Source organism: Didymosphaeria variabile, assembly GCF_027946475.1.
Source record: "Didymosphaeria variabile strain IMI 356815 chromosome Unknown scaffold_6, whole genome shotgun sequence".
Classification (NCBI taxonomy): Eukaryota; Fungi; Ascomycota; class Dothideomycetes; order Pleosporales; family Didymosphaeriaceae; genus Didymosphaeria; species Didymosphaeria variabile.
In genome coordinates, this window is record NW_026611625.1 from 1,671,412 (window position 1) to 1,689,850 (window position 18,439).

General features: G+C 52.2%; 7 protein-coding genes across 7 annotated transcripts; 4 read left to right on the forward strand and 3 right to left on the reverse strand.

The window, feature by feature from the left end:
* Positions 1-446: 446 nt before the first annotated feature.
* On the reverse strand, positions 447-2,003 carry N0V89_008456 (uncharacterized protein; the record flags this gene model as incomplete). The annotated part of the gene is made up of 3 exons (XM_056217211.1): positions 447-1,701; positions 1,775-1,933; positions 1,990-2,003. The coding sequence occupies 3 exons, from the start codon at positions 2,001-2,003 to the stop codon at positions 447-449; spliced, it is 1,428 nt and encodes a 475-aa protein (XP_056068767.1).
* Positions 2,004-3,074: 1,071 nt separating this feature from the next.
* Positions 3,075-3,863, reverse strand: N0V89_008457 (uncharacterized protein; the record flags this gene model as incomplete). Its single annotated transcript, XM_056217212.1, has 1 exon — positions 3,075-3,863. The coding sequence occupies one exon, from the start codon at positions 3,861-3,863 to the stop codon at positions 3,075-3,077; it is 789 nt and encodes a 262-aa protein (XP_056068768.1).
* Positions 3,864-4,249: 386 nt separating this feature from the next.
* N0V89_008458 (uncharacterized protein) lies at positions 4,250-5,123 on the forward strand (the record flags this gene model as incomplete). Its single annotated transcript, XM_056217213.1, has 2 exons — positions 4,250-4,517; positions 4,600-5,123. The coding sequence occupies 2 exons, from the start codon at positions 4,250-4,252 to the stop codon at positions 5,121-5,123; spliced, it is 792 nt and encodes a 263-aa protein (XP_056068769.1).
* Positions 5,124-5,345: 222 nt separating this feature from the next.
* N0V89_008459 (uncharacterized protein) lies at positions 5,346-5,961 on the reverse strand (the record flags this gene model as incomplete). The annotated part of the gene is made up of 4 exons (XM_056217214.1): positions 5,346-5,399; positions 5,471-5,577; positions 5,639-5,842; positions 5,892-5,961. 4 exons carry the CDS (start codon positions 5,959-5,961, stop codon positions 5,346-5,348), a joined length of 435 nt encoding a protein of 144 aa, XP_056068770.1.
* A 303-nt stretch (positions 5,962-6,264) lies between these two features.
* On the forward strand, positions 6,265-8,115 carry N0V89_008460 (uncharacterized protein; the record flags this gene model as incomplete). Its single annotated transcript, XM_056217215.1, has 1 exon — positions 6,265-8,115. One exon carries the CDS (start codon positions 6,265-6,267, stop codon positions 8,113-8,115), a length of 1,851 nt encoding a protein of 616 aa, XP_056068771.1.
* Positions 8,116-11,141: 3,026 nt separating this feature from the next.
* Positions 11,142-12,274, forward strand: N0V89_008461 (uncharacterized protein; the record flags this gene model as incomplete). Its single annotated transcript, XM_056217216.1, is given in 2 exon segments — positions 11,142-11,327; positions 11,342-12,274. The coding sequence occupies 2 exon segments, from the start codon at positions 11,142-11,144 to the stop codon at positions 12,272-12,274; spliced, it is 1,119 nt and encodes a 372-aa protein (XP_056068772.1).
* Positions 12,275-13,042: 768 nt separating this feature from the next.
* On the forward strand, positions 13,043-14,913 carry N0V89_008462 (uncharacterized protein; the record flags this gene model as incomplete). Its single annotated transcript, XM_056217217.1, has 6 exons — positions 13,043-13,118; positions 13,175-13,368; positions 13,436-13,604; positions 13,656-13,709; positions 13,759-14,198; positions 14,248-14,913. The coding sequence occupies 6 exons, from the start codon at positions 13,043-13,045 to the stop codon at positions 14,911-14,913; spliced, it is 1,599 nt and encodes a 532-aa protein (XP_056068773.1).
* Positions 14,914-18,439: the final 3,526 nt, after the last annotated feature.

An 18,439-nucleotide genomic window follows, 5' to 3' on the forward strand; every position in this document is an offset into this window, starting at 1 on the left:
CAGGCCGCATGTGCAGCTTTGTTCATCGGTAGTTGATCTTCCCACGGTTACTTCGTGAACTCTGCCTGATTCAGCTCCAGAGATCTGCGTAAGCTTACATAGTGTGCGACCGACTGGGTAAACTTGCGGAGCCTTGGCCTTCCCGAGTACCCAACGTGGCAAAAGATACAAATCAGATTTCTGCCTTGCATTCAAATCAAGAAGAGGCTCATCGGCATTACCGGCATGAAGCGGCGTGGGTAGTGGATAGCTCAGCACACGACACGGATAGCAGACTTGAAGTGCCCATTCATTCAGGTTCCACTAGCCTATACTATCAAGACGCCGCATTTTGCAGGATAACTATAATACAGAAGTGTCATTCAGTCATGCGAAACCATGGGCTCATACTTTCCATCACGTACTCCAATGCTTCCTTGACACCTCTTCGAAGTAGCACCCAGTTCTTAGAACAGCGCAGCCAACCGGAGGGCGAGCACGACCAGCACAACCCTTGCAGGTGCAGGCTGAGTGTTACTGGCACCATTCTTGCTCAGAGACTGAGTAGTCGCGCCTGGGTATGGCTCTGACGCCGTATCAGTGCTACCAGTGCTACCAGTGCTGTTAGTGGGCAGCATCTCTTGCGTTGAAGTCACGGTTGAATTAGCAAGCGTGACGGTGGTGGTCGTGAACACCTTGCTAATCGTGCCGTGGACGCTGCGCTCGTGCTTTCCATCTTGACGCTTGGCAGGAGCCGCAATCGGGTAAGGTGGTGTAACGGAGGAGAAGAAAGTACCGTCGGTCAGGACCAATGCCGCAGATGTGGCGTCAGGCTTAATTGTTGGAAAGACCTCCATGTCAGTTGGGGTGGCGTCGGGTGTGATGGTAGGGAAGACCTCCATATTCGTCACGGTGGACTCGTCGCCAGCGATGGACCAGGAAATGTCGGTATCAGAAGGCAGAGATATGAAGTTGTCTGATACTGAGGCCTTGAATTGAGCGAAGCCTACGGTGGGGCGGTCATCCATCACTGTCACGTTAACCTGAGTGGAGGGGCGAGGATTTCCAACAAGAGGAAGGCCAGGGTGTGGGGTGGGTTGGGTATTGGGTGGGTCATTACCGTAGGTTCCGGTGAATTCAATTGGATTCCCGGACACTGAGGATCGAGGATCATCAGCTAGTGACGTTGAGGACTGGGACACTGATGAAGGACTGTAACCAGAGAATGATGAGGTTACTGACAGCGTACCCAATGTGAGGGTAGAGTTGATCGCCGATGACGTGGCGATACCGTCCGTCGATACGGAAACCGAGACTGGAACTGCAGTCGTCGGTGTGTTCAGCGACATAGTCAGGCGGAGAGTAGACTTGGATTTATTGTCAGGGGATGTCTGTGTGACTGATGCATCTGAGAACGATGGCACAACAACACCCGAAGTAGTGGTATTAGGCCAAATCCCAGAAGCGGTGATGGACGGACGGAGAGGGTTGGTCAGAATTATAGCGGAGGAGCTAGCGGACGGGCGTAGAGGATTCGTGAGGATCAAAGAGGAGTGCAAGCTGAGCCAAGACTGCAGATTCGGGATCGGACCATGGGGATGAACGCTCAGAGTCTCAAGGACCGTAGGGGTCAACTTTGAGGTCACGTGCACGGGCATGGTGGGCTCCGTGTGGTCCTGCGTAGACACAGCGGGTTCGGTGTGATTTGGCTCGCTGATTGAGCTGTCCATATTAGCACACAAATACCTATCGCAGAGGGCATATGTGTTCTCACGCCCGAACTTGGTGAACTTACATCGCATCTGTAGAGCTTGCAGGAGAGGTGGTGATCGGACTAAGAGTCTCGCCGGGTAAGGAAGAAATCGGCGGCTTGCTCATGATAGTCTTGGTGATGAAGAGGGTAGACTTGCTAGTAGCGGCCAAAGTCGTGGTCTTGTCGTCATCATCACCATTGCTATTACCATTAACATGCGCTCGACTTCTGCTAGAAAGGGCCCAGAATATACTTACGCAGTCGAAGCCATCGGCGACTTGCTCTCGACGTCGTGCACGGTGACAAAAATGGTCTCAGTCACCTGTACGGTTTTAGTCTCGGGGCACAGGTACGTCAGATGAGTAGTTGTGCCCTTGATGATGGCGTCGTCCGTGCAGAGCTTCGGTATGCAGCTGCAGCTGTCGAAGCTATCCGGACAGGCGGTCCCGACGGGAGCCAAAGTCGTCTCCGCGCGCCAAAGAGCTGACGGAATTTCGGCCGCCACGTTTGCGACGGACGCAGCAGCTGTGTATGTCAGTCTTGAACCAGATGGTATACAGGCTTGTTAGGGGCCACTTGCCTGCGACAATCCCTAGCATGGAGATTCGAAAATAGATCATGGTGGGACGATTCCGAATGACTGATGTGTTGTCAGGCCTGTTATGTTGAGTGGGTAGCACCGTCCGCTGTCGCAGCCGCGAGTCAAGCGGCAAAAGGACGTTTTGGAGCCTCAGCTAGAATTGTTCGAGCAAGTAGCAGCAGTCGCGAACGGACCAAGATCGAGGAGACTGGACTTACACTTGAAGCGGTGACTGCAGTGATAAGTTCGATCGGAGTTCGACAGAGCGAGCGTGTGAGGAGATTGTCGAAGGCGAGGGTAAGCCGCTTATATCTGAACAGCAACACCAGCAATGGCACTAGAGCGCGATTAGCGCCTTCACGAGCCATTCGACGATTGTGGACAGGCTCTTGCGGCGAGGTGAATGGTGAACGGGCGGTGGCGGCTAGACTCGGTCCAGGGACTGGGTCATGGACTGGCGGACTCGAGAGGGACGGCTGTCAAGACGAGGTCTTTCGAGCGTTCGATTTTTGTATGGTGGTAGTAGTAAACATCGTTCTATCTTAATTTAAGACGGTTGAAACCCGTTTAGCAAAGTAACATACAGTTTGCTTCTCGGAACGTAGCAATGCCTCCAGCCAGTCATTCATGAATTTACCTAATGTTGATAGAACGTTGCGCAAAGACATAGCACTGTGGCCAACAGTGTTATACGACTGATGCATAGATGCGGCAGATGGCACGCAGGCATATGCAGGAAATGCAATACATACCTAGTAAGCCCTAATCCCCATACAACTCCATCAAATGATTTAACATCTTACGCTGTAACTCCAGCAACTCCTCCTTGGTGACCTTTTTCTTCTCTTCTCCATCATCCCCCTCCTCACTCCCCTCCGCCCGCAAAAACTCCGGTCTCAGCCCAAAAAAAGGCACACCCAACCCTTTCAACACTGCAGAATGACTCTCCACCATCCTCTGACAAGCCCTGTACACCTTCTTCCCATACTGCTCGAGCTCCTCCTTCTCCACCACATCCGTCCTCAGCGGCGCAATCTTCTCGCCCATGCCTGGCAGAGAGAGAACCGCGAGATGCGTTTTCTCGTTTTCGCGCTTGATCGCTTGTTCGTCGATGAGGCGCTGGCGACCGGATTCCCAGTCTTTCACGTTGCGCGCTTGCTCTGCCATTAGCTTTTGGATTGCGGGGACGAAAGTGAGGTTCTGCGTGGCGATTTTGTTCACGCAGCGGAGGCCGTGCTTCCATTCTGTGATTGTTGCTGGGTCGATAACGAGGGTGCTGGTCTGGCTTCTGTGGAGGGGTTGGTGGTTGGCGAGAGCGGCTGGGGGTCGGGTGGTTAGACGAGGGTCCTGGGCTTGCACATAACCATGAGAGATGCCTGTTTGCGCCAGGGAATGCGAGGCGGGAGGGCTGTCTGTCTGACCCTGAACCTGGTCTGGGGTAGGGAACTGCTGCTGCGGTGGCACAGGATGGCTTGTAGTCTGCGGTAGGCTCGCCAACGTCGCCAGGATCTGCTCAAGATCAAGCTCTGCGGGAATGTTGTTATCCGCCATCTTGGTGTATATGCTTTGCAATGACGTTTGGGCTGAGCTCTCAAGTAGGGTTTATGGGCGTTTTATCAGTTGATGAAAGGAGCGTTTGGTGTCCGCAGCTGCAAACATAGCGCGTGAGTCGTGCGGAAATTGATTCAACACGCCGGAGTCGCTTCATTCGCGTCCTCGGTCATCTCCGAGAATCACAAATACTATGTTCGACATATCTGTAGGAACAAATCATTGACTGCTCAAGAATGAAGTTGTTCAATCGCGGAACAGAGTAGCGCCGGTGCTCCGACACTCGATGACCCCTGCTAGAAGCTAGCTTTTGCCGCATCGTTCGACCTCTCCAGTCCCCTCTCTCCTCATTCGTCCTCCAGTCCACCCCTTCCCTTCCCTCCAACATGTCGAAGTCGCCGCGGGACTCGACGCGCTTCACAGCGACGGGAGTATGGGCCCACACCAAGCCTGGCGGCCGCGCAACGACGCTGCAATTCGCAGACCCGGCGCCCAAGAACGAGACGCCGCAACAGAAAGTCAAGCGGTTGAGAGAGGCGGCGAACCGGGCGAAGATGGCGCAGGTTACAAAGTGGGACTACGCGTATTTGTATGGCAGGATGGCTGCGGATGCAGCGCATAGATTTACGGTTTATGGCATTATTTTTGCTACGGGTACGGCATGCCCCTTCCACCTCGAACAATTGTTACACGCCAGCGTTTGTTTCGACAGAATAAGAATCTAACAGTGAGTTAGGATGCATTGGTGTCCTTGCTGTCTTTTCGATAGGAGACATGGTTGTGTACAATCGCCGAAAACGCGCAATCTTCTTCGAAGACCAAGAACGCGAACAAGCCAAGATCCTTGGCCTCGCCCGTAACTCCGTGGCGGAGGGCACCGCAACCCCCGCTCAGATTGCCCTTGTAGAAGGAATTGCGGAGGAAGAACGGTTGATGGAAATCAAGAAGGCGGAAAGAAAGCTGCCTTCGCGGATGCTGTGGTGGTTGCACGGCGACTGGAACGAAGACAAGGCGCTGAAGGAGCAGAGAAGGCTTGCTGTTGAGGATTTTCAAAAGAAAGAGTCGGAGAGCACAAGTCAGACAAGCGTCACGCAAGCAGTACAGGCAGCGCAGCAAGCACGGTTCGACAGTACGCAACCCACGGTTGGAGGTCCACTCGATCAACAGGCTGCCAAGGCGACCGCCTTTGCTGAGAACACGGCTAAGGGTGTAAGCAGCGGGTGGTTCGGGTGGATTCTGGGCGGATCAAAGAAGGAATAAGTCAAGAGCAGGGGAAACAAAAGGACGGCAGTCCGTGTACCATATGGATCTCCCAGCATGTAAAACGCTGTCTCACTACTGTATTGCATCATGGCGTTGGGAAGCTGCATTTGGGTGTAGATGCTTTGGTTGGGTATCTTGACGTTCGTGTCTATAATTCACACCTATCCCGCGATATCCAGGAACTCCGTATAGAAGCAAGTTTAAACAATTAGTTCCCCATTATTGTTCCGACTGCGCCGAGACTGGAACGTAGCTTCGGCGCTGGCGAGCTCTCTGTGACAGTATCAGCTTGTGCGCATTTCGCAGCTCAATCCTTCGCGACTTGCGTCTTGGACAAGACATACCTCGGTCCACTGATCAATCCAAGGCCTCACTCCCGCATAGCTCAGTAATCCCACTGTAGCCAGTATAAATATCCAAACGACTGCTTGGTCCTTCGCGGAGTCTCTCTCTGTATAGAATCAGCCCATATGCTCTCCTAAATTCACCATGCCCAATGCAAATATACATACGGAAACATGTTGTGAACACCTGGTCCTGCTTCACGCCCTGGCAGAACGAATAACCCAAGCAGAATTGGCGATTGCAGTCATTGCATGTCTTTCTTGTCGCGCGCTCGCGGAGGTCGGGCGACGGCTTCTGGGAGGTCGTAGGGGCGTCGAGGGCGACGATGGTGCTGTTGCCGGCGCATGTGCATTTACAGAAGGATGTTGGTGCTAGAGGGTCAGCTCTTCCTCTCACAACTATATTGTAGGGCAGACGTACTTTTAGCTAGAGCAAGAGAGAACAACGAAAGAAACGCGAACAAGAGCAGCCATGATGCGCGCTTCCGCATGGTTGGAAGATTGTGTATAAATCATCAACGTCTGACGTTCCGATCCGAGACGTTCAGGACCGTTGCCGCTGCCGCTGTAAGCGCACGTACCGCCCCAACGCCCAGGGCTTTTGGACCCGGTCTACCGGCGCTAGAGCTTTTACTCGAATCCTTCCAACTGCCCTCGCGCACGACACCATACAAGGCGCGACTGGGCGCATGCATTTGGTTGCTATCTATAAGCATCGCGCTTGAGTGGCCCAATCTATTGGAGCGTGATATTCTCGGGCAACGGCGTGCGAGCACCAAAACCGCCGTGCCTCGATGCCCGCAACACCAGCGGCTACAGCCACGCCCAAGCAGAAGGGTGGAGCTTTCACTCCCACCGCGGCGCCGAACACGCCCGTCCAGCCTGGCCAAACTACTACCGGCGAAGATAACACCGTCAGACTACACATCACGCCGTTCAACCCCAGCCTTCTCAAAGTCTACCTACCACCGTCCGTGCTCCCCTACGCGGGAAACATCTCCTACCACGCCGTCGAAACGTACCCCGAGAAAGGCTTCGGCTACGTCGAGCTGCCCGCCATGGAAGCCACGAAGCTGAAGAAGAAGCTGAACGGGTCGACGTTGAAAGGATCCAAAGTCAGGATCGAGGATGCGAAGCCTGAGAAGCGCAAGGCGGGTGATGACGCGGTTGTAAAAGCTGAGGAGGCAGAGAGGTCGGCGAAACGCGCGAAAAAGGACAAGAAAAAGAGGAAGAAGGAGGACGGGTTGCTGGAGGGGGTGGAGCTGCCTGATGAGCGGAAGGTCAAGCGCGGGTGGACGGAGGTTCCTGTGAAGGGAAACAAGGAGAGGAAAGAAAAGAAAGATAAGAAGGAGGAGAAGAAGGAGCGGAAGAAGTCAAAGTATACCAAGGAGCCGGAGCTTCTGTTCAAGGCCAAATTGACGCCTGTCGCGGCTACCGAGGTTGCGCGGAAGGAGAGGAAAGACAAGAAGAAGGACAAGAAGAAGAACAGATCGAAGCAGGAGGTCGTTGTGCATGAATTCGAGAAAAACTCTAAGACCCCGAGTTTCCTCAAAGCTACTGCGGTCTCTACGGATGATAACGCGGCAGTTGATTACGTGAACGGCAAGGGATGGGTGGACGAAGAGGGCAACGTGGTAGAGGCTGAGACTGTCAAGGCGAAGAACAAGCGGGTATTGGAACTCGTCGAGCCTGGTCTGGAGAAGCCCTCTTCCAGATCCAGAAAAAAGGCTTCTGCTACCCCATCGCCAAAATCCTCCCCAGCGCCCAAGTCCACAAAGCAGGAAAAGAAACAAACTAATGAAGCTACTCCACCGCCAGGATCATCATCATCCGATGCAGAATCCGAAGACTCATCAGTAGTATCCTCATCTTCCGACTTCGACTCCGATTCAGCAGCCTCGGCAGGTGCATCCGAAAACGCCTCTCCGGCACCTGCACCAACGACGGCAAAAGCCAAATCTAATACCCCCGAGATCGCCATCACGCCCTCCTCGCCCGTCAAAAAGGAAACCCACCCCCTAGAAGCCTTGTTCAAGAAGCCTAAGCCCGCACCACTCCTGCCCTTGTCTAATCCGACTTCCACTCCCGCGAAGAATCTCGCCCCCATCAACACATCCTTTTCCTTCTTCGGCGATGGCGATGTCGACGTTGATATGGAAGACGGCGAACAAGACGTTGCGGTGCCGTTCACACCCCAGACACAGCGCGATATCGAGTGGCGCGGCCTCCGCAGTGCAGCCCCGACGCCGGACACTGCTGCCATCGGACGCCGTTTCAGTTTCCCGTGGCGCAATGGCAGTCAGGAGGCAGACGACGACGACGATGCGGACCTTGATCCTGAAGCTAGCACGCAACTCTCTAACAACACGAAAGCTAATGCTTCGTCATCTCAATTAGCTGACGTTGCGGAGGAGGATGAAGATGAAGCTGAGGGAGGTGGTGAGGCGCTGGCCGGTGTTGAAAATGAGGGTGTTAGTGGTATAGAGGAAGATGGAGAGAAAGAGGAAAGTGACTTCAGGAAGTGGTTTTGGGAGAACCAGGGGAACTTGAATAGGGCGTGGAAGAGGAGGAGGAAAGATGCGGTCAAGACGAAGAGGAGTGTGGAGAATAGGAGGGCCATTGGAGGCGCGAGGAGAGAGAGATAGGGTCGGCGTAGGCGGCGAGGTAAATGAACGTAGTGCAGGTTGTGAGGTTTATTGTTCTCATGAAGCTGCAGTGTGGGGGTGATTTGAGGAGACACGGTACTTCAACGTAGCAATGGCTACGTGCTGCCGTGTGAAACGACTGTCCGTGCCATGAATCTGGCGCGATGATGTACAAGGTGGCGGTCGTTATTCTCATATAGATGGGCAATCTGATACGGTCTAGTTCACAGATTTGCTGCACATGTTTGGCTCCGTAGAATGTGGGGGCCCCGAGACATGGTAATGTTTTCGCGTTGGGGCAAGCGCGCTTCGGTCCGCTTCCCCGCTCGCCGGCTCACCTTATCGTCCCCGGAAAGGGGATGAAACGGTATCAATGTCACACAGAGCAGCCAGAACCATAAGTGAAGAATATGAAAACTCGCAGCCTGCTTTCGAATGCGACACGATACTTCCCGTTCACTTCAGCCGAAAGTCTTGATCTCTTCCATCCTTTCGGGCTACTGCTATCGGAGCGATGGTTGAATGCCAGACATGCGACCGCGAGTTCGTCGACTGGCATGCCACCCAGCAGCATATGGATGCACTTGATCATTGGACGCCTGATTCGCCCTCGCCCCAGAACGGGTATGCTAAGGACGACGATGGCCTCCTGAGCTTCGAGTGCGAGGCATGTCCAGCGACCTTCGATTCCTTCAATGCGGCAAGGCAACACATGGAAGCGCGTGGTCACTGGCGGATTCATTGGTGCCGCAGCTGTGAACAGGGATTTCAGAACGAGAACAATCTGCGACAGGTGAGCTAGTCGCATAGAGAACATCATGCGGTACCTTTAAACGAACTGACCAAAGACGTAGCATCTCAACTCTAGGATTCATAGAGGCTTGAGAATGGCTTGTCCCTTCTGTAAGCGCCCCTTCGCAACCGCAACCGGCCTTACACACCACCTCGAGACCGGCTCGTGTCCGATGGCCTGTGGTATAAATCGCGCGACCATCCTGGAGCAGATCCGGCGCATCGACCCGCACCATGTCGTCACGAAAAAGCTTCTCACCTACCCTTCTTCCACTCCTACGTCTACCACAGCTACATTGGCGTCTTGGAACGGTGATGCGTTCGAGTGTTACATGTGTCATCGAGAGTTTGGTAGTCTGCCTGCGCTAAATCAACATGCGAACAGTCCTGCACACATGCAGAAGGTCTACCATTGTCCGGGGAGGGCATGCTCGAAGGAATTCGCCGCACTAGCCGGCTTGTTCAATCACCTGGAAAGCGAGACGTGCGGAGCTGTTCGCTTTGAGGCTGTGCAGAGGAATGTGGGAAATTTTCTTGAGGGAGGAAGGATGATCTCATTCAGCTAGTAAAAGCAAAGGTCGCCTTGTTCAAAAGTATTCTTTTTATAACAAGAGAGATGGCTGGTCTGCATTACCAAAGTTGTTTTTATGTGACATTACATCCTCTCGCGCGGATTCCTGGAACGCGCCTCCGTGAAGCCTTCTATTTCCCCTTCTTCTGCGAGACCTGGACAGGTTAATTGATTCATGATTGCCAAACTTCTGGATAGCAAACATATTCCGAGATTTGAAATGTGTCAGACCGTTTAGAGTCCTAGGGGCATATCCAATAGTGGGTTATCCTCTGCTAAGTCTGTTGTGGCTATTTCTCGGACTCGCAAAGGCTACCTAGGTAGCATAGGCATACGCGATATACGCAAAACAATGTTTTGCGAACAATCGACTCGAAGTCACTTTAGCAAGGTGTTATGACGTATTATTTTGGCTACAGCTGTGGCTCCACAGCTAATAACACTAGGCAAGTCAAGTTCTTCATTGCAACGAGGAGCGAGAGACGTCTGTTCCCTAGATTGTGGCCACAAGTGGCAGTGTCCTAACAGCAGGCAGTGAGACGTCGGACACACTGTTCAGTGGGATCACTTGTCATCTCCTTCAAACACTCGCTTTGGATGCAAGAGTTGCGGTGCGAAGTTGAATTTCTTGCGAAAACATCGAATTTGTCTTCGTATCATTGGCGCAGCTCAAGGCTCTTGTTGGGGAGATCTTTCGCATGGACCTATTTGTCCCAATGTCCTTCCTCGGCGAACATTCGTGGGTGGAGCGATGACGTCTCGGCCAGGCAAATTCCTGCATGCCTGCACACCGTTTGGACAGGAAAGATTCTAATTCATGACAGAAAGTCGAGTGATCCTTGCTCGTCTCATTCAGTCATTTGACTTTGACTTTGATGCCGCAAGCCAAGAATAGAGTGATCAGAGAGTCCTTATCCCTTGGAAGATGACTGCCATTGATAGTCGAAGTCAAGGAAAGATTATGAGTGGGCAGCGGTCGAAGCGCACATTTCTTCCCAGTATCAGTGAGCAGATTGATGCAAGCCAGGTGAAGTGGGTGAATCTGCAACATTATTCAAAGTGCTTTGCTAAATGCGCGTCGACGGTACGATATTGCGGCACAAGGGAGTACTTGAACGTTTGCTGAGTGAGGAGTGAGAGGACTGATAGTGCAAGGCTGTGCTTCCTTTACTCTTGTAAATGGTGAAGATGGATGTACCGGATGTATAATCATTGTACCAGAGTGAACGCACTGATGAGAACCCTCGACAAACTATGCATTGACTGAAACGTCAGAAAGAACCAAATGTTTCTAAGGGTAGGTGGAGCTGGAAGTCTTGCAAGCGATGATGATGCGTGCGCCGTGGTGCAATTGTTCCGCATTCTTTCATGACTCACAGAATCTCCAACCACCCACAACCACCCAGAACCGAATTTAGCATGCACTGACCTGACGTTGAACCATTTGCAACCGTGGACTCAACGTGATCATGGGAACGTCGAAAATCACATTGGAGCAAGGTGGCCTACGACGTGGTAGGTTTCGCGCGCCTCTGCTGCCTGCGCTAACGTCCGAATTTCAGGCAGCAAACCTCCGCCAAGAGCAGTGCCACAACGTCGCCAATGTATATAATACACATGACGGCGCGTTACAGACGTGTTTCCCATCAAAGCAGAAGACATCATGTTCGCAACCAACCTTGTCAAACGCATTGTGCCCGTTCCAGCTGTTCGACCTGAGAGCAGCGCATTGTCCTCATTGCCAGCCGAACCACGCTACCCGAAACGGAAGCGTGCCGATGTGCGATACAATTGTGAAGACAACGAAGATGTAGAGAGCGATTCCGAATTGCAATATATTCCGGTAAAGGTATTGGTTTCAAGGTCCTCTCTTTCACGGTGTCTTATGCTTACGCAATTCACCAACAGCGCGCGCGCAACACCAGACCACCTCCCAAACATAAGATTTTCCCCTTCATGTCTTTGCCGGCGGAATTGAGGAACAAAATCTACGAAGATTGCCTTCCTTCACCGACCAGATTACCAGAAAACTACGAAGGAAATAAAGAGGCAATCTGGTTGTGCTTCAAGCAAAAGCGCTACAGGAGAACTGTCGACTACGTCCCTTCGCTCGACCAAGGCGAAATAGCTTCGATGCAATATGGCGACTACTCTGCATCGAGACGTGCATCTACGCAGCGTGGTCGTATAGTCCACCATGCCAACAATGATAACGATAACTCGGACTTGGACGTTGAAGAGCCCGAGGCTGGTCCTAGGAGGCTGGGTCCCAATATCCTCTCCGTGAGTAAACAAATCTACGAAGAGGCGGCTCCCATGATGTACGCTCAAACGCTCGTCTTCACCGACGTCAATGCCGTCGTCGCTTTCGCAGCTACACTCTCTCCGCGTACGGCTAAGCTTCTGCGCTCAATCGAAATTCGTAGCTGGCAACAAACAAGATCGCGCAAATCGCAAGGCTATAATGCGATGGCTATGCTTGCTGCGAAGGGCGTAACCAATCTCACTAGCCTGTTCATCAACTGCTCGATGGGATACTTCAGGAGTTACAGCTGGCGAAACAATAGAAGAGAGACTGCTGTACCAAAGAGAATAGCGAGAAAGGTGTATCGAGACTGCCACTTGTGGCTGGAAATCATGGGATCCACGCATGGGGATTTGTACAAGGGAATAGAGGTGTTGAAGCTCAGTGGGGCAATGTTTGACAGCGAGACATCATGGAACGAGGTCGAAGAAGAAGACAAGACTGTGTACAAGAAGGAGCTGCAGAGATTGTTGAGGGAGGGCGCTTGGTGATGTCGGGTTGGCTCTTAGTTAAACTCGTCACGACAAAAGGCCACATGAGCGATGAAAGAAAAATCGTCAAGCCGTCTCTCAAGGTCTCGTGAATATTGCTGCGTGTCCTGTATCCTCATTGAATGGCCGCCTTCAACTCGTGCATGGTCACCAGCTCGCAATGCAGTTGATGGTACGTCGTTGCGAAACCAGGAGGCAACGCACCTCCCCGCATACGCTAGTCAGCGCTAGCGGCTAGCGTTTCGCTTGGCTGCCTGTCTTGGGGCATTTGGCAGGGGTCCCCGACTTCTCGCGAGGTCCGTCTCCGTCAACGGCAGCGCGCAATCGAGTCCTATTCCAACGTCGGGTCGACCGTTGACGTCTTGTATCCCGCTATGTCACGAAAGCGTAGTTGTGCAGACGTGGTGGATGGCCGCAAACAGTGTCAAAATCCATCTGGAATTCGCCGATGGCCCGATCGATAATGCACGGTCTCGCCCGAGCCCAGCGCAAATCGGAGATCCCATTGGACAGTCCCCATAAACTTGCTCTTCTCGCCGCCTTGTCTTTCAGTCTCCTCACTTCATTCCTCACCACGGCGATTGAACCCCATTTTGACGCCAATTCACCCCCTCCTCGCTCATTCCTTAGCCTGCTTTCGGCCTTCAACCATCACGCACGCCTCTTTGACGCCGCACCCAAGCAAGAAGATACTCACTTAGCAGCTCCCCACGACCGCCACTGCTTGCGTCTTGGCGTAATCGTAAGAACCAAGTCAGGCTACAGGATATGTTTGGACTCACCAAAGCAAGAACAAGCCCGCGGAACCCAGACGACTTCCCTGTTGCTCAGCTCTTCCTCCTTGGTCAGTCGCTCATTGTTGCGCATTTAGCTATGATGAATTGTTGACATGTGTCGCAGCGCTCGTACGAGTTGCCGAGCCCATCGCGCTCACCTCCATTTTTCCCTACGCTATCAAGCTCGTTGCCCACTATGGAGCATCCGAGTCGCAAGCGCCCTTCTTTGCCGGCATCCTTATCTCTGCTTTCTCCCTCGCCGAAGCATGCACAGGCATGTATTGGGGAGGCCTCTCTGATCGGATAGGTCGCAAGCCTGTACGTTGCCTCCAATCTCCTACTGGTTGATGTCGAGTCACCAATTGGATTTTACTAACTCGACTAGGTGCTCTTAATGGGCTGCTTCGGTACCATCTCTTCCCTCTTGGTTGTTGGTTTCTCCTCGAGCTTCTGGGTTGCACTTGCAGGCAGAGTTCTTGGAGGCATACTAAACGGAAACATTGGAGTGATTCAGACCATGGTGGGCGAGCTTGTCCAGAATCCCAAGCATGAACGTAAGCAGGACCCCATGTTGAAAAGTCTCGTGTACGCTAACATGGAAGCAGCGAAAGCATACGCTGTAATGCCTTTCGTCTGGAGCATTGGTACCATCATCGGACGTAAGTAACTTTGAGCCCGCGTACAGCCCATTCTTTGCTGATTTTGCAGCTTCCATTGGTGGCTACTTCGCCGAGCCAGCAGATAACTTCCCATCTTTCTTCTCCCATACTGGTATTTTTGCGAAGTTCCCTTACTTGCTTCCGAACCTCCTTTGCACTGGCTTGCTTGTTGTTGCCATTATCGCCGGCTATGTCCTACTTGATGAGACTCACCCGGATATGCAGCCGTGGAGCAGCCAAGCCGATCTTGATGCAACCACTGCGCAGACTCCGCTCTTGCCAGCACAAGGTGCCATTGCCAACGCACCCGCCAACTTGACTGCCGAGAGCTATGGCACCTTTGGTGATGTTGACGCCCATCACGATGATCTTTGGCGTGTCAAGTCCAACGGTGATTGGATCGAGCAGGATTCTCCATCGCATGAGAAGGTCATCACCAAGACGGTCTTGACATTCGTTATTGCCTTGGGTATCTTTACGTACCACTCGGTAAGTTGAGCACGACATGACCACACATGACTGAGCTGACAGCATCAAGATGACCTACGATCACTTGCTGCCCATATTCCTGCAAGATAAACGTGCCGATGATGTCTCTTCCATGGCGCTTTCCCCGAACGCTCTCGGAGGGGGTCTGGGCATTCCTCTTCAGAACGTCGGTATCATCATGTCTATCAACGGGCTCATCCAGCTCTTTATCCAAGGCGCCATATTTCCAATGCTTGCCTCAATCTTCGGCGTCTGGCGCCTTCTCATCCTCGTCACCATCGGTCACCCCATCGCGTACTTCATCGTTCCTTTCCTCCCACTGCTACCGGCTAGCCTAGTCTACCCCGGGATCTACGCCTGTCTTACTATTCGGAGTCTCACCTCCATACTAGCCTACCCACTTCTCCTCATCATGATCAAGGAGGCCGCACCTGCACCCAACCACCTCGGCAAGATCAACGGACTGGCTGCGAGCACTGGCGCTGCGTGCCGAACTATGGCCAGCCCGATCGCTGGGCTGCTCTACGGCATCTCCATTGATATCCGCTTCACTCCTTTGGCATGGTGGGCTTCGGCATTGGTTGCGATTATGGGTGTGTTGCAGATTCCGTGCATGAGCCGCGCGGCAAGGAAGTGCAACGTCAGTGTGAACCCGGCGCTGTCGCAACGTCGTCAGAGCCAGGTGGTGCACATTGTCATTGAGGATGATGCGTGATATGCATTCATCGGGGTTCAAAACTCGCTTGCCACCTGCGCAACGGCTTCAGCGACTTATTCAGAGCGAGCGGTGATAAGGGGGAAAAATCACTTTCAGTAGGGCGTCACACATTCATGGAGGATCAGGGTATACACACGGCAAAAGGTGGCATCTCAAGTCAGGCGTTTGAGCGAGTTCTAGGCATATATTCTCTTTCGACACATACGGTTGCGTTAACTGCTTGAAGACGCGGCATTTACGGCGCGGTTCAGCCTTCGGTGATGCGTGGCGTGTCGGTTGGTACCGACAAAACGAGATAGACGGCGACGGAGTTTTTGCTGTTTGGAAAGCATGGACATGCCCCATGTTGGCTATCATACATTGCAATACATCACGAATGACATATGTTTCTCGTTGGCTTTGGGTGACCATGTGTATGCAGGTATATAGGGGCTGAAGAAGACAGGACTCGAGGATTTTGCTGCGTTCGCGACGCACGGTGGAAAGCGATACGTCACCTTGAAGGCGGCGCTTCCACGACGTCCAGCAATCGTCGGGTCGACAAAAACCGCCAGACTGTTTGGAAATTGGAAGGAGCCAGTTGTTTGCAAGAATGAAGAAAGCATTGCATGCAATTGAAGCATAAAAGTTTAGGAGCTAACCGGATCTTGCCAGTGAACTGAGTAGCCTAATGGAATAGAGCCACCCAGGTACCCGGTGTTCAGCCTCAGGTCTTCTCACTTCTCGATGACATCACGTTGTCTTTCTATACATTTCAAAATCGAGGAAAACATGCATGACGAAGGCAACAGCCCAAGCCGCACACAAAGGCGTGCTCCGGTGTGGTCGTCTCGTCCCAGATCCCCATCAAGCAGCATTAGTACCCTGCCTTACAAAGCTTCAGAATGAACTCTTAGAAGCGAACAATGCAGTCGAGGTTCCCTTCTCCCTACAGAAAATCAAATCTCTCAGAGGCCTTTGGACCCGTGGAACCGTCGGAATAGGCAAGTCTCGTTTGGCAGATTTACTTACTTCTACTCTTCCTTCAGCCGTAACTCGCCGGCGCAACAATCCCTCTAAAGTCATGATGGACATTCGCTCCAAGCTACATCAGGCGAGATTGCATCCTGGCTATACCGGTGATCCGCATGTAAAGATTGGCCAGACTACGGCTCCGGAGTCCACGATATCATGCTTCGATTGATTCCAAGCAACTGACATTGCGAACGCTATGATCCTCAGCAGGCTCCTCTAATCGGTCTGGCGGGAAGGCGAAGTGGTTGTAAGCACCAGTGATAAGATACCCAGACAACCTGTATGAGAATGGCCTGAACTGGGATCTATTCTTGCCTTCCATTCGGCAGGCGAACGAACGTTACGAAATCTGGGAGATCTGGGTAAAGAACATTATCGATTGCGATCCACTGATGCTGAAGGCGATTTCGGAAGAAGGGAGACTTTCTTCACAGACAGAAGCTCTCTTTCTAGCACGATTGTCCGAGACGTTGAGTTCCCGAAAGCTGGGGCTGGTATCAGTTACGGTCTACGGAAGTAGAATTCTGGAAGTGAACGCCGCGGCGGTAGGTCAAGGACTTGAGGGAAAGGCAGGCAAGCGTTTGCTCGCAGCCAGCGAGACTTCGACGAGCTTTTCGATACCTTCCTCGGAGTACCACGGTCTGTATTTTACAATAGACCCAATTTCCATGTCTGGTCTTCGTCGATGTCCCAAAGGCGACAAGGATCCCGTGCGGCGTTTCGCCATATTAATCGATCTTGCGTATGTGACGGAGGCCCGTCTGCTTCGCCTCTCTGGCATACCGTTGAAAGAAGTTTTCGCAGGAACTGTACCGTTCGGTAGCCCAAAATAACTAGGAGCAATGATGGTCAAGGGTGAAGGTGGCGCATCCTCAAGCAGGATGAGCACAAATGTTGGTGAGACCACTCGCAACCGGGCTCTCGGAAATGCCCCTCGCCACTGGTGGCGCTGGTGAGACAGATGTCGGCTTTGCAGTTTGGAGGACTATCTCGAGGGATTCCTCGAAGAATTATGGCGTTCGAGGTGGAAGAAGCATCAAATGCTAATGGCGTTTCACCTCGTCGACTGATTCTGTCATATTGAAGCCTCCATGTTGGCTGCTGATAAGTTGGTGTACCGATTGTAAGGTCATCCGGTCTCATATGTCCCATCTAGAAGACCGCATGTCTGTAGCACTTGGACTAGCCGAGCTATCCTTGACGGATGGGCCTTATTTGATGCTCTGCATCTAGGAAGCAAAATGGGGCCTCGCAGATGGAGCTAACAGGATGAGGCCTTTGAGCCTGGTGTCTCTAAAGAGCGAGAGTGAGACACGCCCAGTCCATGTCTTTAGAGCGGTGGAATATAAAGCCGTATAACCTTTCTGTTGGACAGAAAGCAGACTCCGTCCAATCCTGTGTGATTTTACCTAGATTCACCCGGAAGTCCATGTAACCATCGAGACCGTAAAAGACGGGCTGGATTATTCATGATAGTTGCCATCTCAGCTTTGATTGGACCTGGGAACCGAGCCGAGCGAGCGCCGGGAGTTGATCGGAGGAATCGCTTATCTTTCTCCCATCGTTCAGACCATCACGAATAATACACAAGGAATCGATCCATATATCTTCTAACTCAAACGCATTTGTAACGTGCAATGCATCTTGGATTACCTAACGGAGCTACTGAACGGGGATCTGCTTCTGCTATGAGTCCAAGACACCGGAAGTCAGAGTAGTGAATCTGCCACGAACCCATCAATGATTCAGTGTGAAGTAACAAACCGGCTACAATTTCTGGCACCAGATGTTGCTGTGAAGCCTCGTTCAAACGTTCAATGAACGTGTTGGCAGCCACGTATCTGATCTAGGCCTCTCACAGCGGCTGTGTGTGCTACAACATCCGTCTATCCATTCTCGGGCTTGTAGCATGCTATTTCGTGAGTATGTTCCAGGCTGTAGTAATTTCTGCATACCCACATCGATAGCCTTCTCCAGCAACAGACAGGGGGTCCCACATAAACCAGGACATATACAGTGAACGTTATCTTTATCAGCAGTATGAAGTCTAAAATCGACGGTGAACGCGCACAATCCTGCGGTCCACTTATACCACGGAAGCCGATGTCTATCATATCGTTAGCGCTCACATCTCGTGAAGTCGCGTAGATGTATAACAGCCTGGGTTTGCTGATCGCTGTAGAGACTTCTAGGTCGTGTGGCGTGGCTTTCTTTAATTTTCTTCATCGAGAATTCATTCGACATGTTCGGCAGTGAAGAACAATGCACTTTCAATGCATGGAGATGAGCATACCAGCGTGTGGTCGCCAGGAGACATGCTCTATATAAGGCATGATGGTGAAACTAAGACTTTATCTGTCTGCGCTGAATATGTAGTTTCACGATGGTAATGCGCAACGGTAGAACAACAGTTCTAGCAATGCGAGATAGCCACGAGTCTGGCCGTGGCTGTAACAGATAAGCAGCAACATGTATTGCCTTGCAGGAGCGAAACGTCTACGTACGTCAA